General features: G+C 38.2%; 1 protein-coding gene across 2 annotated transcripts in view; it reads left to right on the top strand.

The window, feature by feature from the left end:
* The window catches only part of dhx29 (DEAH (Asp-Glu-Ala-His) box polypeptide 29), an 85196-nt gene that overhangs the window by 6033 nt on the left and 56640 nt on the right, over nucleotides 1-22523 (top strand). For both annotated transcript variants that reach the window (XM_063042926.1, XM_063042927.1), the window contains exons 3-12: nucleotides 274-387; nucleotides 5414-5543; nucleotides 7428-7567; nucleotides 9152-9289; nucleotides 12509-12635; nucleotides 13341-13502; nucleotides 13609-13771; nucleotides 14851-14974; nucleotides 15767-16351; nucleotides 17534-17677. In XM_063042926.1, the coding sequence (XP_062898996.1) occupies nucleotides 274-387; nucleotides 5414-5543; nucleotides 7428-7567; nucleotides 9152-9289; nucleotides 12509-12635; nucleotides 13341-13502; nucleotides 13609-13771; nucleotides 14851-14974; nucleotides 15767-16351; nucleotides 17534-17677 (1827 nt within the window). The remainder of the gene's footprint in view (nucleotides 1-273; nucleotides 388-5413; nucleotides 5544-7427; nucleotides 7568-9151; nucleotides 9290-12508; nucleotides 12636-13340; nucleotides 13503-13608; nucleotides 13772-14850; nucleotides 14975-15766; nucleotides 16352-17533; nucleotides 17678-22523) is intronic.

Here is a 22523-nt window from a genome sequence, read left to right as displayed (position 1 = left end):
AATCACTTGTACATTATTAATTTCTAGTGGAGTAAAAGCACATTTTATATTATTTTCAGTCAAATTCTTTTTAATTTGTTTGATCTTTCATTATTTGATCTTTCATGTAACTGCATTGTGTATTCTTATTCATAACAGTGAGAGTATACAATGTGTGGTGGTTAATGGTATTTAAATATTTGGCATTTAATTACCCATGTTGGGAAGAAAGAAAGTAATGATGCATTATCAGTGTTAATTGGAACTTTTTAAAGATCATTTATAACTTTTTAGGTGGTCATTAAACCTGATTTGGAAAAAAAAGTTATTGGATTGATCAACCAATTCAAAACACAGCACAGCAAATCAGGAACCATATCTGGGAGACTCACAGCTAAGAAGCTACAGGTAATGATATTTGATCTTGTGCTGAGTGGTATTTCAATGGTTTTAGGAATCTTTAGAAAGTAACTAGTTATTCCAGGTCAAATTACACTGGACAACAAAGATTTTGCTTCCTGAATACTTTTGGGTGCATCTTTTCGGAATTTTGGGCTACTGATCATGGAAATCACTGTGAAATTTTCCTATCAAGCACTTGGAAGAAAAAAAAATCACATATTTATTAACACACACAAAAATACTGGTGAACGCAGCAGGCCAGGCAGCATCTATAGGAAGAGGTACAGTTGACGTTTCAGGCCGGGACCCTTTGTCAGGACTAACAAAGAAGAGATAGTAAGAGATTTGAAAGTGGGAGGGGGAGATCCAAAATGATAGGAGAAGACATGAGGGGAGGGGTGGATCTAAGAGCTGGAGAAGGGAGAGGATCATGATATGGGAAGCCTGGGGAGAAAGAGAAGGGGGGAGGGGAGCCCCAAGGGTGGAGAGAAGGCAAGGAGTTATAGTCAGAGGGACAGAGGGAGAAAAAAGAGAGAGAAGGGAAAAAGGGGGGGAATATAAAACATATTAAGTAAATAAGGGATGGGGTATGAAGGGGAGGAGGGGCATTAACGGAAGTTAGAGGAGTCAATATTCATGCCATCAGATTGGAGGCTACCCAGACGGAATATAAGGTGTTGTTCCTCCAACATGAGTGTGGCTTCGTCTTGACAGCAGAGGAGGCCGTGGATAGACTTATCAGAATGGGAATGGGACGTGGAATTAAAATACGTGGCCACTGGGAGATCTTGCTTTCACGTCCCATTCCAATTCTGACCAGAGAAAGCAAGATCTCCCGGTGGCCACACATTTTAATTCCACATCCCATTCCCATTCTGATAAGTCTATCCACGGCCTCCTCTGCTGTCAAGACGAAGCCACACTCAGGTTGGAGGAACAACACCTTATATTCCGTCTGGGTAGCCTCCAACCTGATGGCTTGAATATTGACTTCTCTAACTTCCGTTAATGCCCCTCCTCCCCTTCATACCCCACCTCTTATTTATTTCCCCCCCTTTTTTCTCTCTTTTTTCTCCCTCTGTCCCTCTCACTATAACCCCTTGCCTTCTCTCCACCCTCCAGGCTCCCCTCCCTCCTTCTGTTTCTCCTCAGGCTTCCCGTTCCATGATCCTCTCCCTTCTCTAGTTCTTAGATCCACCCCTCCCCTCCTGTCTTCTCCTATCATTTTGGATCTCCCCCTCCCCCTCCCACTTTCAAATCTCTTACTATCTCTTCTTTCAGTTAGTCCTGCCGAAGTGTCCCGGCCCGAAACGTCGACTGTACCTCTGAAAAAGACTAAGTGATTGTCAGCATTACCAGCCTCCTTCATATTTTCACAGAGGTAACAAAGTATTATATTCAAACATAATATATTTTATACATATCTGTATATTATATATCAGATTAGTTTTCCGACAATAGTATTATTTAAGAGCAACTAGAAATCTGTGTATGGAGCTCAAAAACAAAGTGCTCAGGTAACATTCCATTCTACTGGAAGACACTTGGATCTTGTATGTCAAATAGAATAACCTCAGCCTACACAGGAGAAGCATAACCTCAAAATAGAAGTCATGAATTTCATTAATATTATCAACTTAAAATGGTATCAAAGTTAAATAACTGTTTACATAATTTAGCTGTTTGGCATAATTTACACGCTGCAAGTATGATTCAGATTTAAATTCAGTTTAACTTATTTATCATGCGTACATCAAAACATACAGTGAAATGTGCCATTTGCAAAAACAACCAACACAACTCCAGGGTGTGCTGGGGGCAGCCCATGAGTGTTGTCACACATTCTGACACCAACATGACATGCCTACACAGAACACAAGCAACAAACAACAACAGCAAAACAAGACCCTTACCTTCTCCTATACACACCCACACCCAGCCAGCCAGCAATAGTCGGGATCAGAACTTTTTTACTTCGAGATGGAGGATTTTAAATGAGTGATTTAGAAGTTCTGTATCTTCAAGTTCAAGTTTATTCTCATCTGGCTGATTGTCCACAAATGAAACAACCTCTGTCCGGACCACTGTGTAGCCACAATACATATATCACGCACACCACATAAAACAATATATTACCATATTATTTAATAAAGTATAATTCAAAATGCATATAAAGTGCGTTGAACAGGTAAGCAGTTCACTGTCCTAATGATGAGACCTCGGTGGGGGCCGGGTATTTATTAAAGTTGGTTTTTCTTCTGAAAACGGTTGCACTTAAACCCAGCCCATCGCGGGCTTCGATGTACCTGTATGTGGAAGTGTTTCAGGAAAAAAAACCCAAAGAACTTGCTTGCTGCGAGCGTGTTTTTAAAGATGTCTTAGCGGACGATTTTGGAATTTTGTTCCAATTTAAACCCCGCTCTAATCCCCTTTAAGATGCCAACGTGCCCCGCCCATATAGGACAGCCTGGAGTAGTCAGGTTGTCACCGCCAGCCTTGGGAATTTCTTCGCCACGCTTTTGTACTTCATCACCGACAGTTGTCCGAATCATTTCAGCGTCATTACAGATGGCAGTAACTGAACGGATGGACTATGGGAGAGAGAGAGAGAGGTCGACTGTAAAGCCCGCCCACAGAGAAAACTGATAGGTCTACTTAGCACAAAGAGAATTCAAGCAGGATTCATTCATTTTCTTTCTTTCTTTTTTTTTGTCCCCTCTCCTTCTCTTAAAAAATCGATTTCCGGGATATTGTATATAATTTGCGGGCATCAGGGAGCCGCTGTTGATATGCGGGAGACTCCAGGAACTCCCGGGAGAGGTGGGATGTCTGGGTTTTATAATACATTGCAGGTTTCATTTTAATAGTGCCTATTTTGGCACAAGCAGCTTTCTTAAAATAACTTGCAAGATAATTTTAAGGTTTGTAAATATATCATGCAAAATAGTACCCATTTGTTTTTGAATTGTTAGTAAGATACAGTAAAAGATTTAAAAACTCATTTTATTATCAAAGTATGTATGCAGAATACAACTCTGAAATTTGCCTTCTCCAGATAGCCATAGAATTCAGAAAGCCATAGAAGTGGTTGAAGAAAGACATCAATCCCCACTGCATAAAAAGAAAAACTCACTAACCCCAAACACCACCAACCCCTCCCTCGCATAAAGACTAACAGATCACCCAAATCCCCAGCCTGCCAATCGACAACGAGAAAGAATGGCTGAGGGCACAAAAAAATTTGAACTGAAAGAGGCCAATATGAACTACAGACCAATCCATAAATCTTAGAATTTCAAGAGAGCATTGGGACCCAGCTCCGAAAACCGCTTACTCTCCTCCACATTTCCCTCGATGTTTCAGTCTACCTCAATGCTCTAATTGATGAGAAATATAGTCAGTCATGTCCCCTCATCTCATTTCTGAGCTTCTCCTTGTAGCTCAAGATCTCATTTCTCTCCTAGCATTTTCTCAGGGACACCAAAGCACTTGCTCACTTGATCAAACTACAGACTGTAAGTCCAAGGCTCCAACAGTTTCAAAAAACAAAATTAAGCTAAAAAGAATAAATAGAAGACATAGAAAAACTGAAATGATTCGCTAATCTGGAAGATATTGCCCAAAGAATCATTATTCACTGGCGCCATCTTGACCAGATTCAGTGAGCTCCAATAAAGTACTATCCACTTGTTCAGAAATCTCAATGGTTCTTCATTCAATCTGCTCATTAGTTGTCTGTGAACTAACTATCAGTGGATCCTTGTATCTGTGAGGTGGACTGTATTACTGGGAATGTGGCCCAAAAATGTGCGGTGGTTAAGAGTTGGAGAAAGCTTATTAGATGAGCTGAAACTTGCACTTTGAAACTCACCCACTTTTGTTTCCCTAGGCTCCCTTTAAGTATATCAGATCTCTGTTTCCTACACCCAACAAGTCAATGGGTTCACTGGAAAAATATGCTACTATATTAAAATAGCATATTCAATATCCTGCATCAGGACTTAGAGTACAGTGGGGAGGTGGTAGGCTGACACATTGTCTGACAGGTGATGGGTAGAAGCAGGTGAGAACAAGGATGATAAGCAGATGGAGCCTGATGTTGGAGGGGGAGAGGCGATGTTGAGAAACGGCGGCTGGTGGATGATGGGTGAGAAGGATAAGCAGAGACAGGAAGTGTGGGGGAGGGCAGACAGAATCAAATGTCGGGAGCAAAAGGTTGTAAAGTGATAAGTGGAGACGCGAGAGGCTACAGATGCTGGAAGATGATCAGCAAACCCCTACTCAGATGCCATTTCAGCTCCCCTTCCTATTGCCACACTTGTCTATCCGTCCCCATCCTTCTCCACTGCCAGAGTGAGGCCAAGTGCAAACTGGAAGAACAACACATCATATTCCACCTGGAAGCCTATTGTGAAAATTGTGTTTTCCAATTTCAAATAGCCCTCATACCATCTTCCTTTCTCTCTCTCATTCTGATCCACCCAGCTTTTCTCACTTCCCTTTTTTCCATCCCTGCCACCAATTTATTCCATCTTTCTATCACCCATACCTTTAATCTACCAGGTCCCTTTTTCCCTTCTCCAACTGATTCCATCTGCCCACTGTCTCTCCTTGCTCGCCGGTTTCCAGATTTGGCCCAGGAATGCTGCTGAGGCCAGGGTTGAACTCTGGAACACCAGGTATCAGGATCATGTATGAATTTGTGGATAGAGTTACAGTCTGGAGTGCTTGAACACTTCTTGCTCCCTTTAAACTCACAGCTACTCTGACACTGCCCAAGTCCGCATATTGAGATTAACTGCATGGTTCCAAGTTAGGATGTGTTTGACGGGATTGGGGGGGGGGGTTGCTGTTACGTAATCATTTTCATTGGCATTGTCTGTTACCACTGTAAACATTCTTTCAAGGTTATAACTTTGAAGATATTTTGAGTCTTGAAATTTAATTAGGTTTTTAATTTGAATGCTGGTTGAAAATGTAAAGAGTAGTTGTGTGTTAAGGTGGACCTCTGAACTGAATCTTATTTGTTCAGGATTTATATACGGCTTTGGAAGAGTTTTCATTTCGGACACAAGACATTGAAGAAGCTATGAAAAATACTGTTGTTTATGGTGGAGACCTGCATTCTGCTTTGGATTGGTTGTGTTTGAATCTTCCTAATGGTAGGTTAATTGTATAAGAATTTACAGTTAAATTCCTAAGGATTTATTTGCAGTAAAAATCAAATAAGTGGATACTGTGCCATCGCTGGAAATTGCTGGTAGTTCTTCACAGTCTTAAGTGGTCAGGTATAATCATATTTCACATTTTTATTGAGTTTTAAGTAGTGTATTCAATACAGATCTCAAACTTGTGTTGTTTATAATATTTAACAAGGACTTTGAAAGGGAATATTATTTATGTTCACTTATGTTACAGGATGGTCCAATGAGGATATAAAGGAAATTGGACATATTCCATATTCATTATTTTCATTATATTCCAGATGACTGAAAAATGTCATTTGGAATATAATTTGAGAACATGCAAGTTCATTTGGGTCAGGGAAAAAGAAATTTTTTTTAATGGTGTGAGTCTGAGAAATGTTATTCAGAAGGATCTAGCGGTCTATGCATGAGTCCTGGAAAGCTAACTTGCAGGTGCAGCAATTAGTTTAGAGATAAATGTCATTGGCTTTTTACAAAGCAATTGATTTACAAGAGTAGAAAAGTCTTGTTGCAGTTATATAGATCCTTGCTTGGGCAATATTTGGAATATTGTTTAGAATTCTGTTAATTTTACTGAAGGTTCAAAACATAGTACAGTGGATTCCAGTTAATTGGGTCATTGGTTAATCAGGGCAGCTGCTTATTTGGGACAAATATGCCACTTAATTGGGACAGGAGACTGTTGCCAAGCAATTTCTAATTAGCGTCACTTGCGTGCACGTCATGTAGTTGTTAGACACTACACCAAGCTTACACCAAACAGCTTGTTGCATGTTTGTGTTCAAAAAGCAGTGTGTTTTGTCACTGATGATTGGTGAAAATAAGCAGTAAGACAATTTAGATCTGTTCTGTTTAACGCTGTTTCAAGCATTCAGTCTTGGAAATGCCAGAAACCGTGAGGAGTGAAAATCAGATGATTTCATTACTTCAAGAAGTTAGGAATTACAGAGAATTTGAAGGTATTGACAGTCATCTTGAATGTTATCTTTGGTCCCCACCGGACACTCAGCTCTCACTTGTGGCTCCAAGTAGCTGTTTACATGCAACAGTGGCCAGACACCAGTACAGCATTTTGACAGGCAAGGTAAACCAGGTGAGCGTAGCCAGCAGGTCTCATACACCAGTGAGATTGGGACATGCGTGTCCTAGCATGCGAACTTAGCTTTGGCAGATCAGATCTGCGGTGAGATCCAACAGCCAGGCAGGGGTTTCTGCAATGCTACATGGAGATCGAAGGGCATGACAAGGCACAGAAGTCATATTCATCCACTGCACCCTGGGAAGACCTCAGTTGTGATGTTTACTTATCCCGCTGGACCCAGACATCCAAGGTCGAGAGTGTGGAACGACCTTAGCTTTTCCATTTTAAAAACTCTCCTGCACGAGTTTCCTGTCATCATGGGATATGACAGACAACCACCAGTAGTATTGATAGTTCATTTGTTCTGTATTGCACTTACATACATGATTTGTTACTCAGTTAAGTTTGCTTTTTTTTGATACCTTTTTAACAATTTCCATGAAACTTTGGCTAATTGAGACAGCTGCTTAATTGGGCCAAAATGTACTGGACCAATGTGTCCCAATTAACTGGAATCCACTATACATGAAAAAGAAAAGGGTCTGCATTTGGGGCAACAGAATTCAGGATCTTTGCATGTAGGTATTGTAGACGTTTACCCACATCCTAACTATAATCACATGCAACCTTGTCAGCTCTATATATTTAGTGGATTTCACAAAGAATTGGGTTTTTATTCAAGTGATTTTAAATTGGAATGATTTAATTGAATTAGGAGAGAAGTTAATTCAGAGCAACATAATATTTCTTTTTACAAGAGTCGTTACCTGATGGATTCAGTCAGAAACTGCAGGAAGAAGAGATTAAGAGCAAGCCCAAATTTCAAATGCCTGTAAAGTGTGCAACAAACCATGAAGTATCTGAGAAAAAGAAGTGCAGTGACAATCCTCAGCCAAAGGTGAGAATACTAAACCTCTTTCTATTTCATTTTTCTAGAAAAGAGGCTAAATTTTAAAAAAATGAGTTACGCTTGTTGCTTCCTGTACCATGACACTGTACTCCATGATAGTGTTTATGTTGTACTTGGACTTCTACCTTTCCTCCTTTATCAAATATTCTGCCAGTTTCTCATTAAGTGGCTCTGTACTATTTTCCTCTACTATTCCCTACAGTAGGAAGATCCCCATTGTTTCCAAACCCACCATGAATTGTATCTTATGAATTCCTTGTGTTGATATCTTGGAGTCAAATTGATAGCTTGTATGTTTCTACTTTTAGCATTTTTTCATACTTGTAATTTTAGTCTTTGCTTCAAATTTTAGTTTTCAACAGATTAGTCCCATCTGCTCAACCTTTCCTTTTAGGTGTACTCTTATATTTCAACAATTTATGCAGAGAGAGGTGACTGATTCCTTTTGTAAGGGACAGAATTAGGATTCTAAATTAGGTCTATATAAGACCATAACCTACGGAGCAGAATTAGACCATTCAGCCCATTGAGTCTGCTCCTCCACTCAATCATGGTAGTTTTTAATCTCAACCCCATTCTTCTGCCTTCTCCCTGTAACCTTTGATGCCCTTACTAATTGAAAATCTTATCAACTTCTGGTTTAAATATGGTCGATTCCGATCAATCAGGGTAGCCACTTATTTGGGCCAACTCTTAAAGAACAAAAACTAATCAAGAAAATAGCAGGAATTCCCTTCAACCAACACACTTAAAAGTTGCTGGTGAACGCAGCAGGTCAGGCAACATCTCTAGGAGTCCACGTTTTAGGCTGAGACCCTTCGTCCAGAGATGCTGCCTGGCCTGCTGCGTTCACCAGCAACTTTTATGTGTGTTGCTTGAAATTGCAGCATCTGCAGATTTTCTCGTGTTTGAGGGATTCCCTTCGTTTATTTGGGACGCTTTGCCACTTCACTGGGGCAAACTTGTCGAATGGTTCCTAACTAGCATCAGTTGTGTGTGCTTGTGTGGCCATTAGACACTACACCATGCTTGGAGCAAACAGATTTTAAACAGCATCATTTGCGTGTGTTTGTATTCAAAAAGCCGTGATTTCTGTCACTGATAGATGGTGAGAAATAAGGAGTAAGACAATACTTCAAGTTAGGAGCTATAAAGAATTTGAAGGTATCAACAATCATCTTGAAGGTTGCAATGAAAATGTGGATTTGGAGGATGTAATTGTCGAAAGGATTGTATGAAAGTAGTCCATTATCTACACTAGATAATGAAATGCCAATATTATTTGCAGTCAATCAAAAGAACACAGCAGCATACAACGACTTAATTCCTTCGATAATTATTAGGAACTAAAACAGATTTATATTACTGTAGTAGTAATGGTATTTTAATTTGTTCTGTATTTCAGTTAAATACGTAATCAGATGGTAGTTTGTCTTTTTATAACTATTTGCGGCAACCACTTAATTGGGCCAAAATGTACTGGTCCCAACTTGTCCCAATTAACTGAAATTCACTGTATACCCAATTTGAAGATGAAGAATTTTAAGTTGCTATATATTGCTTTGATGATAGACAGCGGAAAGTCAAAGCTCCCGAGTGAGCATGAAGGATTGGATTTTACAATACGCTGAAGCAGCAGGCAGTGGGAGTGACGATGAAGAAATCGATCAGGATAACAAAGTACCTGAAAAGGAAGAACACTTTGATCCAGTGAGTATGAAAATTATTTTGAACAATGTGCCAAAATTGTTAGTGTCTTTATAACTTAGAAGTAACATAGTACTGTAGTTCATTGGAAAATGAAATACCATCCATGGATTATGATTTCAGGTTCAAGTTTTTTATCATAGGCATACATGCTCAGGTATAGGTGGCATAAAAATAATTTTTTGCAACCATTGTACAATAAATTACAGACATAAGTTAACATAAACTTAAAATGATATAAATTATACATAACTTGAACAATAAAAACATTAGTGCAAGTTCAAGAAGCAAAAAAAGAATGTAGTCCAAGGTAGTGTTGGGGTGTTTCAGGTTGCTTCAAGAACCAAACGGGAAGAGGCTATTAAACTTTGATGTGTAGGTCCTTGGGGTCCTATATCTAACAGGAGCATCACGGAAAAGGGCATGGTGGGGGTCATTAATGATGTAGTCGTCTTTCTGAGATGTCACCTCTTGTAAATGTCATTGGTGGGGAGAGTTGTACCCATGATGGAACTGGCTGAGTCCACTACTCTGTAGTCTCTTACATTTCTGCTGTGTGTTGTTTGAGTTTCCGTTCCTGGCTGTGATACAACTGGTCAGAATGTTTTCCAATGTCTATAGAAGTTTGACATCTTTAATGTAATGCTAAATCTTCTTAAACTTCTAAGAAAGCAGAGACACTGGTGCACTGTTTTCATTCTTGCATCTATGTGCTCAGCCCAGAGTAGATACCCTTGAGACATTGTCATCCAGGAATGTGTAGCTAGCTGCTCAACCTTTGCATTGCAGATTCTTCATTTAGTGTGTGTTTGCCTAACTTTCCCATGCTGAAGTTCACAATCAGTTCCTTGGCTTTGCTGACATTGAGCACAGATGTTATTATGAAATGCAAAGGAGGTGGATGGCGTGTTCTTGTTTTTCTTTAATTATAAATTGTTAAACATTTGCATGCAAGCTAGTATTACAATAATACTATTGTTTATAATTTCTGTGTTTCTATGTAATAATTGAAATCTCAGAAAATCTTAAGTAAATTAATTCCACACTTTCCAGCACTTTTTTTGTAAAAATTCTTTTTAATAAGTGTGCCTTCTATTTTTTGACTCAAACATTTGCTGGAATTCTCAAGACTTTCATACATCTAAGCAAATTATTTTCGATATGTCATATACAGTGGCATGCAAAAGTTTGGGCATCCCGGTCAAAATTTCTGTTACTGTGAATAGCTAAGCGAGTAAAAGATGAACTGATTTCCAAAAGGCATAATGTTAAAGATGACACATTTCTTTAATATTTTAAGCAGGAAAACTTTTTTATTTCCATCTTTCACAGTTTCAAAATAACAAAAAAGGAAAAGGGCCCAAAGCAAAAGTTTGGGCACCCTGCATGGCAGTACTTAGTAACACCCCCTTTGGCAAGTATCACAGCTTGCAAATGCTTTTTGTAGCCTGCTAAGAGTCTTTCAATTCTTGCTTGGGGGATTTTCACCCATTCTTCCTTGCAAAAGGCTTCTAGTTCTGTGAGATTCTTGGGCCGTCTTGCATGCACTGCTCTGTTGAGGTCTATCCACAGATTCACAGATCCACAGGTCAGGGGACTGTGAGGGCCATGGTAAAACCTTCAGCTTGCGCCTCTTGAGGTAGTCCATTGTGGATTTTGAGGTGTGTTTAGGATCATTATCCTGTTGTAGAAGCCATCCTCTTTTCATCTTCGGCTTTTTTACAGACGGTGTGATGTTTGCTTCCAAAATTTGCTGGTATTTAATTGAATTCATTTTTCCCTCTACCAGTAAATATTCCCGTGCCACTGGCTGCAACACAAGCCCAAAGCATGATCGATCCACCCCCGCGCTTAACCGTTGGAGAGGTGTTCTTTTCATGAAATTCTGCACCCTCTTTTCTCCAAACATACCTTTGCTCATTGCGACCAAAAAGTTCTATTTTAACTTCATCAGTTAAAGTCTAAACAAGCCTGATGCATTTTGGAAACAAGTTCTGTGGACTGATGAAGCTAAGATAGAACTTTTTGGCCACAATGAGCAAAGGTAGTATTTAAAAAAAAACAACCTCTTAACATCTATGTTCCTCCAGTCACTTAAAAAAAAAACTACCACCTCCAGTTACCTGAAAATTATGCCCACTTGTATTAGCCATTTCTGCCCTGGACAAAAGGCTGCCCACTCTATCTATGCCTTATCAGCTTATCAGAATTAGGTTTAATATCACTGGCATATGTCATGAAATTCATTGGTTTGTGGCAGTGATACATTGTGATAGATAGTAATAAAAACCATAAATTACAATAAGTACAGCATGTATAAAAATAGGTAGTGCAAACGAGAGGAAAAAATACTGAGTACGTGTTCAGGTCCATTGACCATTCAGAAATCTGATGGTGGAGGGGAAGAAGCTGTTCCTGAAACCTCAATCAAGCCACTCCTCCTCTTTCACTCCAAAGGCAAAACCCTAGCTTGTTCAACATTACCTTGTGGCTCTGAGCTCTATACCCTGACTAATGAAGGCCAACACTTCAATCTCCTTCTTAACCATCCTATCAATTTGCATGGACCCCAAGGTCCCTCTGTTCTTTCACACTGCTAGGAATCCTCCCCTTAACCCTTACTCTGCCTTCAGTTTTCCGGTTTGAACTCCATCTGCCACCTCTCAGCCTAGCTCTGCATCCTATCAGTGTCCCATTGTAATGTACAACAACCTTCTGCACTGTACGCAATGCCACCCATTTTTCTGTCATCTGCAAATTTACTAATCTCCCATCCACTTCCTCATCCAAATCACTTCTAAAAATCACAAAGAGCAGAGGACCTAGAACATATCCCTGGTCACCAACCTCTAGGCAGAAGATGTCCCATCTACTAATACCGTCTACCATCTGTAGGCAAGCCAATTCTGAGTCCAAATGGCTATGTTTCCTTAGATCCCATACCTCCTGGCTTTCTGAGTGAGCCTTTTGTCTTGCACACTGTGCATATAGATCAATTTATTATATAGTCCATCAGTATATATGACAATAAGTCAATTCCACCTTGAAAAATGAAACACAAAAAAGTTACACTCATTAGTTAGAAGGGTTGGATGGTACTTTTTGTTTCTTACCAGAATTTCAGAACTCAGTCAAAACATACTTGGCATAAAGTGTTTTAAGTATTTAAGGACACTGACTTTGGTAGCATTTTAATGGATTTTCGCTTCTATTATTAAACAGAATACTCTTTACTTGGAGCTGACAGCAAAACTACTTGATACCAAAGACCGGGCACTGTTATTTAAGCAAAATAATAACAAACATGCTCAAAGAGAAGCAGGTGAAAGAATTAAGGATCTCCAGCAGGGTAAGGTTTATGAAATAATTTTGTCGAAGATTCTCTGTGAACCCAAATAGATCCTAAATGCTCCATCAAAATAGTCCTGCTATGATTCTTCTCCAAAATGTACTTTGTTTGAAAGTAATGTCTTTGTATATGTGTGTACTTTTTAAATGAGATGCTCTCCCTATTGGGAGTTAGTTTTCTTGATTTGTATGAACATCATAAATCCTACAGCATTATTCATACAAAGTCAGAAAATACATCATCCTTATGTTTAACTGTGATAATATTGAGGAAAGCAAAGCTAACAATCATTATTAACCGACAGTGATTGGCCTCTCAAACACATCACTTTGCTTTTATCAGGATTAAATTGCATTTTACCAGCTGATCAATAACTTCCTGTAGCCTGTGACCATTTTCTGGTTTTGTGGAAAGTGAGGAGAATAACCTTGTGTAAGTCAATAGTCCAGCAACAAATTGGATTAAGCTGGTTTGAAAAAAAGTAAACTGTTAAATTATAAGTAAATACTTGAAAGGCATAAAAATGGTGAATGTAGGTTGTAAATGATTCCATAATATCAAAACAGTTTGCAACTTTTGAATTGTTCTTGCTGAATTTTTCTGTACTGTATATCAATAGAACTGAATTTTTGACATTAGCACACAGTAGTTTGACCTTGTTCTTGCATTTCCAATAAAATGGTCTATTTTTAAAATTTATTGTAGAGATTAAAGAGTTGGAAAAACATCCTGCTTTTGATCCTTCAATAAAGATGGCAGATTTTAAAAAGACTGACAAAAGCTCTACCAAACCTCTTGATGAAGCACATGATGGTGCCCTTAATTTAAATTTTCTAGAAGAATCTGCACAGAAAGTAAAAGAAGAAAGTAAGTATGCGAGTAGTGTGATATCTCCAATTTAATACTGTATTTCAGAACATATTTTGAAAATAATAGGGATTCTTAAATTATTTTGCCCTGTTAATTGTTACAGCAAAACATGAGCCAAAGGATGTGCGGAACTTTGACTACTCATCGCGAAGTTGGACTGGTAAATCTCCCAAGCAGTTTCTGATTGACTGGTGTCGGAAAAACATCCCCACTGGTCCAGCTCCGAACTATCGTAAAATCCCTGTGGGTAGATTCTGGAAGTGTAGGTTTGTGCGTTTTGTTGTACTACTTGTGAGAAATTATACAAGAAAATCTTACCAAACCTCCACCCATCATTATAACGTTTGTTCAAAGACAATTTCTGTTTTACTCATCCAATGCATGTTTTCTTTATTTATTCAAGAAATTATTGCAATCTAGTTGCAATTACAGCTTTTATTTTAAACAACTTTTACCCTCTGTTTTCCTTGTTTTCTTTACCTTTAATTTTTTCCAGTTATTCCTTATCCTCTGTCTCCTTAGTGTCGAGTGTTGTTTTTGGTATTCTTTGTGCATGTTCCTTGTATCTGGGGATGAAAATTAGTTTCCAGAGTGTAGAATTTATGTTAATTTCATTGCTTGATAGTATTGCTGATATAAAGCCTTTATTTGATTTCTTTTAATTTTGAAGTGCAAGTTTATCTGTATTGATGGCAGACCTGTTGATGTGGGTTCAATTATCATAATGAATAGCTCTATTTTACAACAGATATGTCTGTTAATACATTGCCTCTAAATGCAAGTATTAATATTGTATTAGTTTTTAATTTAAATTCTATTTAATGATGCTTATAAATCCTTGTGGGGCTTGGTCTGCCTTTTTTTGATAAGATGAAGGTGTTTATTAGGTTTTCTATTTTATAATTAAACATATAGATAAGATTTGAGCTGTGCTCAAATTTGATGCTGTAGTATTTGCTATTTTGAAAATAATTTGTGTATAATTTTGAAGTTTAAGTGTAAAATGGTGGGACTGTTAATTTGAAATTCCATCAATGGCCTCAATCCATTAGAGGCCATTGCTTTACCAAGCTGTTTAGCCTGAGTTATCTTTAGAAAAATCTGCCTAAGTTGCTTCATGATGAAAAAAGAACAGAAGTGTTTCTGTGGAGTATGAGCCTGGTTGGAAATGCAAGCCTGCTGTTTGTTGCTTGGTATATCTATTGGCTAATTCCATTAATGTGGTCATATCCTTTGAAATCCTTTCTCAGAATTATTCTTTGCAAATGTTTTTCAGTGATGAGCTAAAAGTTTAACATTAGAATGCTCTGGCATTAACCTGCTGTTACGTGTTGTTTTTATTCAGTGTAAGAGTAAACAGACAGAAAGATGGGATACTAGAAGTATGTCCCACAATTCTCACAGAAGATAGCATGCAAGCCCAACATCTGGCATCTACATTGGCTCTTTGGCATTTAGTAAGAGGACAGGTAAGATCAAATATTAAATGTGCATTAATTATGTATCTGATACTGAATTAATTCAGAAAGCAGCATATTTTTATGCTTTAAGAAGGATTACAACTTGCAGCACCAATAGCATTGGCACCTTTGAGACATGAAGTTGTAAAAACAGAGATAATCAAAATGTTATCTCCTGTGATTTCTGTAATAACATTTTGAAAGATGTACGTGGATGTTTGATAAAGCAATGACTTATTTATGCTTTATTTATTGAGAAACAGCACAAAATAGGCATTTACAATGACCAATCATCAGGAGTATTAAGGAGAAAAATCTTTATCCAAAAATTAAACTGACTATAGTGAATCATGAATGCACTTCCCTGTGCTTTTTTCAGTTAGACTTCAACTTAATTGCTTAACTTCTTTATTTATAGATTTTATAGTCACTGCCTCCTGTAAACACATCAATTCTTTTCACTGAACTAACTTCAGAATTATTTATTTAAACGCTGCTCACAGATTATGGCTCTTAATTAAACATTGCGACAGTTAATAATTAACAAGTGAGTGGTGTTGATCAGATTACATTTGTTTTTTTTAGAAAAGAAGTGAAGGAACTTTCTAGTCCCTTATATTTTTAATGTGTCCATTGTGAATTTATGCATGGCAGTTCAGAATTTTAACTGAATAATCACGAAGGAAATGACATCATATACTGATTGTCAAGAACTTCAGAGGATGTCATTCATGCCTAAGTAAGATAATTTTTGCATGTATTTATGCTTCAAATTTAACAATATTTATTTAAATATTTTAGGCTGTACATCAGTTGCTTCCACCTACATATCGGGATGTGTGGATTGAATGGAGTGAAGCTGAAAAGCAGAAAACTGAGAAAAAAAGGATAGAAAAAAATAAGCCACGTGAACAATTTATCAGCAGACTGTTAAACACATTAAAACAGCAGCCAACCACTTGTGTTTCTATGACAGCAGAGGATCCAGAAGACTCCTGGGAGAATTTGATAACTGAAGATGACTTCCAAAGCTTATCTTTTGATAAACAGAAGCCAGATAATTTAGATTCGGCGAAGACTATTTTTAAAAATTTGCAGAGTTCCAGCAAGTTTCAAAAACATTTAAAAGATAGACAGTTCCTACCTGTATTTCAACACAAAATGCAAATTATTGAAACCCTGCGAAAACATAGAGTAGTAGTTGTGGCAGGTGAAACTGGCAGTGGAAAAAGCACTCAAATACCTCAGTTCCTGTTGGAAGATTTACTGTCAAGTGCAAATCCTAAATGCAATATTGTTTGTACTCAGCCTCGAAGGATTTCAGCAGTGAGTTTGGCAACAAGAGTTTGCGAGGAGCTTGGTTGTGAAGATGGCCCTGGAGGAAAAGTAAGATATATAGTTTGGAGAGGAATAGAGGCATCGTTTTAAAAACTAGCCTTAAGCCCTTCTTTTGTGATTATGCCATCACTGAAGGAACTAACAATAAGGTCAATAAATTAATGATTAATTTTCAGATTGTTTGGTTTGGGATGACAGCTGGATGAAAAATCTAATCTAATTGGCCTTCAGTACTGGTTAGTAGACTCAATATGGATATATAGGCCAAGTGACTCTTAGTGTTTCTAACTCTTAAGTTGATTTTAGGCATCACATACATTTTTCATATTAAGTCTTGACAAGTAAGCTAACTGCAGTATGTGGACTGGTGGTGAAACAGGTACCTAGAAACAAGAGAATTTCAAAATAAAATCAACAATCAGAAGCAAAATAGAAGAGTTAAACATGGGAAATATCATAAACTCTAAATTCAGAGGGCTTAATCTTGTTGGCCCAGCACTATTCGTTGAAGAATGCATTATCTCAAATTAGCAGAGAAAATGAGGCTCCCTTTGAAATGTTAATTTATGAAGATCAAAGATGGATGTGAATGCATTGCTGATCAAACAAGAGTCAAAGCAGAACAATGACAAAATGACGGGGCATCATATTAAGTTTGAGACTCTGAGATAATTGTGGGGAGATATGGCTTTATAACCTTTATTTGTGGATGTTCAGTTTATTGAAATGAGTTATAGATCCTGAAGAGGCAACTGAGATCTTCAGAGTACAGTGGAGAGGGAAACCTGCTGGTGGCAATATTTACATGTGCCTGCCTCTCATTCCCAGATAAGGGTGGTATTGTAAAAATAATGTGGGTGAGTTCATTTTGTAGAAAATCCACGCAAGCACCAATGTACTGAAAGTGAATGTTCAGAGTTCCACTTATCCAGGCTTAATTTCTCTGTATTGCAAATAAGTTTTGAGGAGTAAGACAGGTCATCAACTTCAGATGTATTCTTGCAGCCACAGTATTTACGTGACTGGTCTCGTTTAGTTCTTATAAATTATGAGTAGAATTTTATAGGAGGGAACTCAGTAATGGTATTGAATATCAAGAGAAGGTTGTTATTTTGTAGGAAATGGTAATTAATTGCATTCAAAAGAGTTTATAGTTTCTGAGGTTGATTCATAAATTTCAAACACTTACAAAGAAGCAATTTATAAAATATGCTTTATCTTAATTTGTAGAACTCTCTTTGTGGTTATCAAATCAGACTGGAAACAAAAGTTGGAGAATCATGTCGACTTCTATACTGCACCACAGGTGTCTTGCTGCGGAAACTACAACAAGATGGACTTCTTACCAGTGTGACCCATGTAATTGTGGATGAGGTTAGAAAAATTCAATTGAAACTTTTTACTTGTTCCTAGGTTATAAAAGTGTACTATGGTATGTTTTGATGTAGCTTAGATGCAAATTTTCATGTCCAGATAAATCACAGAACATCGTAGATAGTAGCAGGAATAGACCTTCTGGTCCTTCAAGTTTGCTCAGCCACTCAGCAAAACATTGACTGATCTTCTACTTTCTCATAATTTTCCTGACATATTCTGTGATTCACGTAAGCTCTACTGGTCTCTATTTTAGTTGGAATCAATGTCAGAGTCTCCAAGTTATTCTTTGGTAGAGAATTCCAAAGATTCACTACTGGAGTCTGGACTGTATTGGATATGTGATGACAACTCCATCACTGGACACACACCTTGTCCACAGTTTGTACCCCGTTCACATTTCAGATTGATGGGTGAGCCAGGTGCTGAACTATCATTTTTGAACACTTAAATATTAAATAAAATGAGTTTCATTGTGAATCATATTTAGGTAAGGTGACAAAACTTGTATATAATACCACAGCTGGAATTTCACCAAGATCTTGAGCAGATGTATAAAGACATTTTTGGTCATATATTGAAATCCTTTTGCAGTAAAGACCAACATGCCATTGACCTTCCTAATTACGTTTTGCAGGGAAACATTCAATGGCTTGTGTACAAGGATACCAAGGTCATTTTGTACATCAACATTTCCTAATTTCTCTTTAATTAAAAAGTACTCAGTATTTCTGTTTTTGCTACTGAAGTGAATAACTTCATATTTTTCCATGTTGTGTACCATGTTGTTGACCACTCATTCAGCTTGCTGAAATTCTCTTTACTCTCTTTATATTCAGTCACATTCCCACTTTTGCGCCATCAGCAAATTTGGGAAAATCACATGAAATAATTTGCAATACCCCATGAGTCATAGCCTCCCAATCTTTTGGAGACCCTTATTCAGAGGGAGATTGAAAATCTGGTTGAGTGGTGCCACAACAATAACCTCTTACTCAATGTCATCAAACCAAAGAACTGATTATCTACTGCAGAAGGAAGAAGCTGGAAATCCATGAGCTAGTCCTCATTGGAGGAACAGAGGTGGAGATTCCTTGATGTCAATATATCAGGATCTTTCTGGAACCAACATGTAAGTGTCATCACAAGGAAGACACATCAGTGCCTCTACTTTCTTAGATGTAGATCCATAATGTTACCAAAATCTTTGACCAACTTCTATAGATGTATAGTGGAGATTATGCTGTTTGCAGTACAGCCTGGTATGGAAACACCAATGCCCAGGACCGGAAAAGGCTACAGAAAGTTGTGGATATAACCCAGTCCATCACAGGCAAAGCCCTTTCTGCAATTCATTATATTTACATGAAGCACTGCCACAAAGTAGTATCAAATATCCATCATCTAATGCCCCCTCCATCCAGCCCATGCCCATGCTACCATTAGGCAGGAAGTACAGAAGCCTTGATTCCCACACCACCAGGCTACGGAACTAGCGTCATTCACCATTACTCTAAACTGATTTTATGACCTCCAGGGTCACTTTCAAGGACTCTTTACAACTTGTATTCTCAGTATTGTTCTTATTTGCACAGTTTGTCTTTTGTACTTTAGTGTTTATCAGTCTTCGTCTGTCCATGTTTTCATAAAATCCTATTGTATTTTTTTTCCTGTAAATGCCTGCAGGAAAATAAATCTCAAGGTACTATATCCAACTGTTTAGGGGCAACATGCAATTCACAGGAATATATTACTCCCAAATTCCATGTGTTCTCTTCTTCATTATTGTTCTGTGTGAACCTACTAACAGTCTGAAAATCTACCTATACCACATCAATTGATTGTTAATAACTCTAATAGTCAACATCCTCAGTAAGCTCTAATTCATTAGTTCAATGTGATTTTCCTTTGATAAATCCATGTGGACTTTGCTCAGTAATTGTTTCTATACCTTAACAGTACATCCTTGTAATAGATTCAAGCATTATCCCTCCTGCAGGTGTTCTCCCATCTCCCACCACTTTATTCCTTTTTTTCATTCATGGTTTCATTCATACTTAACCAATCTGTGGCCACTTTCTCAGAATTTAGAGAATGGTGCTGAATAATACCGAGATTATTCACTGTCTGTACAGCCACTTCTTTCAAAACTCAGAGTGGTGTTCATCAGCTCCATGGGATTTACTAGTTTTCAAAGTAATTAAGAATTGTAGTGCAATACAGATTAGAAATGACCTTTTTGGCCCACTGTATGCTGACCGTCAAGTACCTATGTGTACTGATTGCATTAGTGGCACCTGGTTTGTAGCCTTCCCACTTCGGTGAGTTAAGTGTTTGTTTAGATACTACTTAAATTTTGTATGAGTGTCTGCCTCACAGAGCTCAAAGGTAGTTTTCTTTCTGTCATTCTTGCTGTTTCCAGACCATTTTTAATGTGCCTGACTGCTCTCTCACATTTATACTGTTTTTGCCACTTGGATGACTTCACATACATATTTTTTCAGATACCTTTTCACACAAATGCTCTAAAAGCTTCTGTAGACTGAGTTCGCAGAAACCAATAAATAATGCTGTCAATGCTGACTTCTTGAGTACACAAACTTACAACTATTAACAAATGAGTTATTTGATGTGCTATTATCAATCTGATCAGCAAGCTTTCTTGAACTAAATAACTTGGCCTGTGTTGGCTGGTTTGATACAAGCTAATTAACCTAACCTTATTGTCTAATACTGCATCTCTTGAGCAATCACCCCTGTGCTGTGGGCCAGCAATTTGTACTCTATAGACAGTGCTGTTTGCAAAACTGTCCTTTTAACTTCAGACTGATTACTGAAGTGAAGACTGGCTCCTGTTTATGATAAGAAGCTGAACAAAGAATATTGGTTGGAAGTGTAACTTACTCAAATACAACTTTTTGATCTCCATAGAAAACTGAGTTTGGCAAAAAGATCCCTCCCAGCCCCTGAACAGTGAATATTTATGACAACATCAGCAACATTGAATAATGTTCAGCATAATGTAGATCAGGGGTCAGAAGTGTGTGAAATTGTTATTACTAGATCAAAGGGCCTTGGGAAACTGAAAGATCCAAAGGTAGATGTCACCTACGTCAGATGGTATACACCCTGGGATTCTGAAAGAGGAGGCTGAAGAGATTGTGGAGGCATTAGTAATAATCTTTCAAGAATCACTGGATTCTGGCATAGTTCCCTGGGACTGGAAAATTGCAAATGTCATTCCACTCTTCAAGAAGGGAGAGAGGCAGAAGAAAGAAAATTATAGGCCAGATTGCCTGACAGTGATTGGGAAAATGGTGGAGTCGATTGTTAAGGATGTGGTTTCGGGGTTCTTGGAGGCACATGATAAATTAGACCGTAGTCAGCATGGTTTCCTGAAGTGAAAATCTTGCCTGAGAAATCTGTTGGAATTCTTTGAAGAAATAACAAGCAGGATAAACAAGAGAATCAGTGGATGTTGTGTGCTTGGATTTTCAGAAGGTCTTTGGCAAGGTGCCACACGTGAGGCTGCTTAACAAGTTAAAAGCCCATGCTATTACATGTGAGATATAAACCTGGTTAAAGTGGTGGCTGACTGGCAGGAGGCGAAGAGTAGGAATAAAGGGAGCCTTTTCTGTTTGGCCACTGGTGACTAGTGTTATTTCACAGGGGTCTGTGTTGGGACTGTTAAATGTCAATGACTTGGATGATGGAATTGAAGACTTTGTTGCAGAGCTTGCAAACAATATGAAGATAGGTGGAGGGGCAGGTAGTTTTGAGGAAGTAGAGAGGCTACAGAAAGACTTGGACAGATTAGGAGAATGGGCAAAGAAGTGCCAGATGGAATGCAGTGTTGGGAAGTGTATGGTCATGCGGAAGAACTGAAAGGGTAGACTGTTTTCTAAATGGAGAGAAAATTCACACATCTGAGGTGCAAAGGGTCTTGGGAGTCCTTGTACAGGATCCCCTAAAGGTTAATTTGCAGGTTGAGTCAGTTGTGAGGAGGGCCAATGCAATGTTAGTATAATATAAAAGCAAGGATGTAATGTTGAGGCTGTGTAAGGCACTGGTGAGGCCTCACTTAGAGTATTGTGAACAGTTTTGGTCCCCTTATCTCAGAAAGAATGTGCTGACACTGGAGAGGTTTCAGAGGAAGTTCACAAAAATTATTCCAGGATTGAATGGCTTGTTTGATAGGTCTGAATCTGTATTCACTGGAGTTCAGAAGAATGAGTGGTGACCTAATTGAGACCTGTCGAATGTTGAAAGGCCTCATTAGAGTGGATATGGAGAGGTGATGTTTCCAATGGTGGGAGAGTCCTGGACCAGAGGACACAGCCTCAGATGAGCATCTTTATAGAGCGGAGATGTGGAGGAATCTTTTTAGCCAGAGAGTGGTGCATCTGTGGAATTTGTTGCGACAGGAGCCCAAGTCATTTGGGTATGTTTAAGGCAGAGGTTGATAGATTCTTGATTGGTCAGGTCGTGATGAGATATGGGAAGAAGGCAGGAGATGGGGCTGAGAGGGAAAATGAATCAGCCACGATGAAATGGTGGAACAGTCTTGATGGGCCAAATGGCCTAATTCTGGTTCTGTATCTTATGGTCTTATGATTTATAGGCATGTACCATATTTGGCTCTGAAAATGAAAATTACTCAAGGCTTTAAAATATTTATTTGAGAAGTGAGAAGCGGTGAATTTGATAAGTACCCAAATGGTTTACACATTGAATTGGCAATGGATCTACATAAAATTGACATTATGTAACAATTAAATTGTGAAGGTGAAGCCTCTGGTAACCTGTCTTTATTGAGATGTTGTAAAGGACAAAATGCGTAGATTGC

This window comes from Mobula hypostoma, chromosome 3, assembly GCF_963921235.1.
Source record: "Mobula hypostoma chromosome 3, sMobHyp1.1, whole genome shotgun sequence".
Taxonomy (NCBI): Eukaryota; Metazoa; Chordata; class Chondrichthyes; order Myliobatiformes; family Myliobatidae; genus Mobula; species Mobula hypostoma.
Note: the sequence above shows the minus strand (reverse complement) of the source record. Positions and strands in the feature narration are given on the sequence as shown.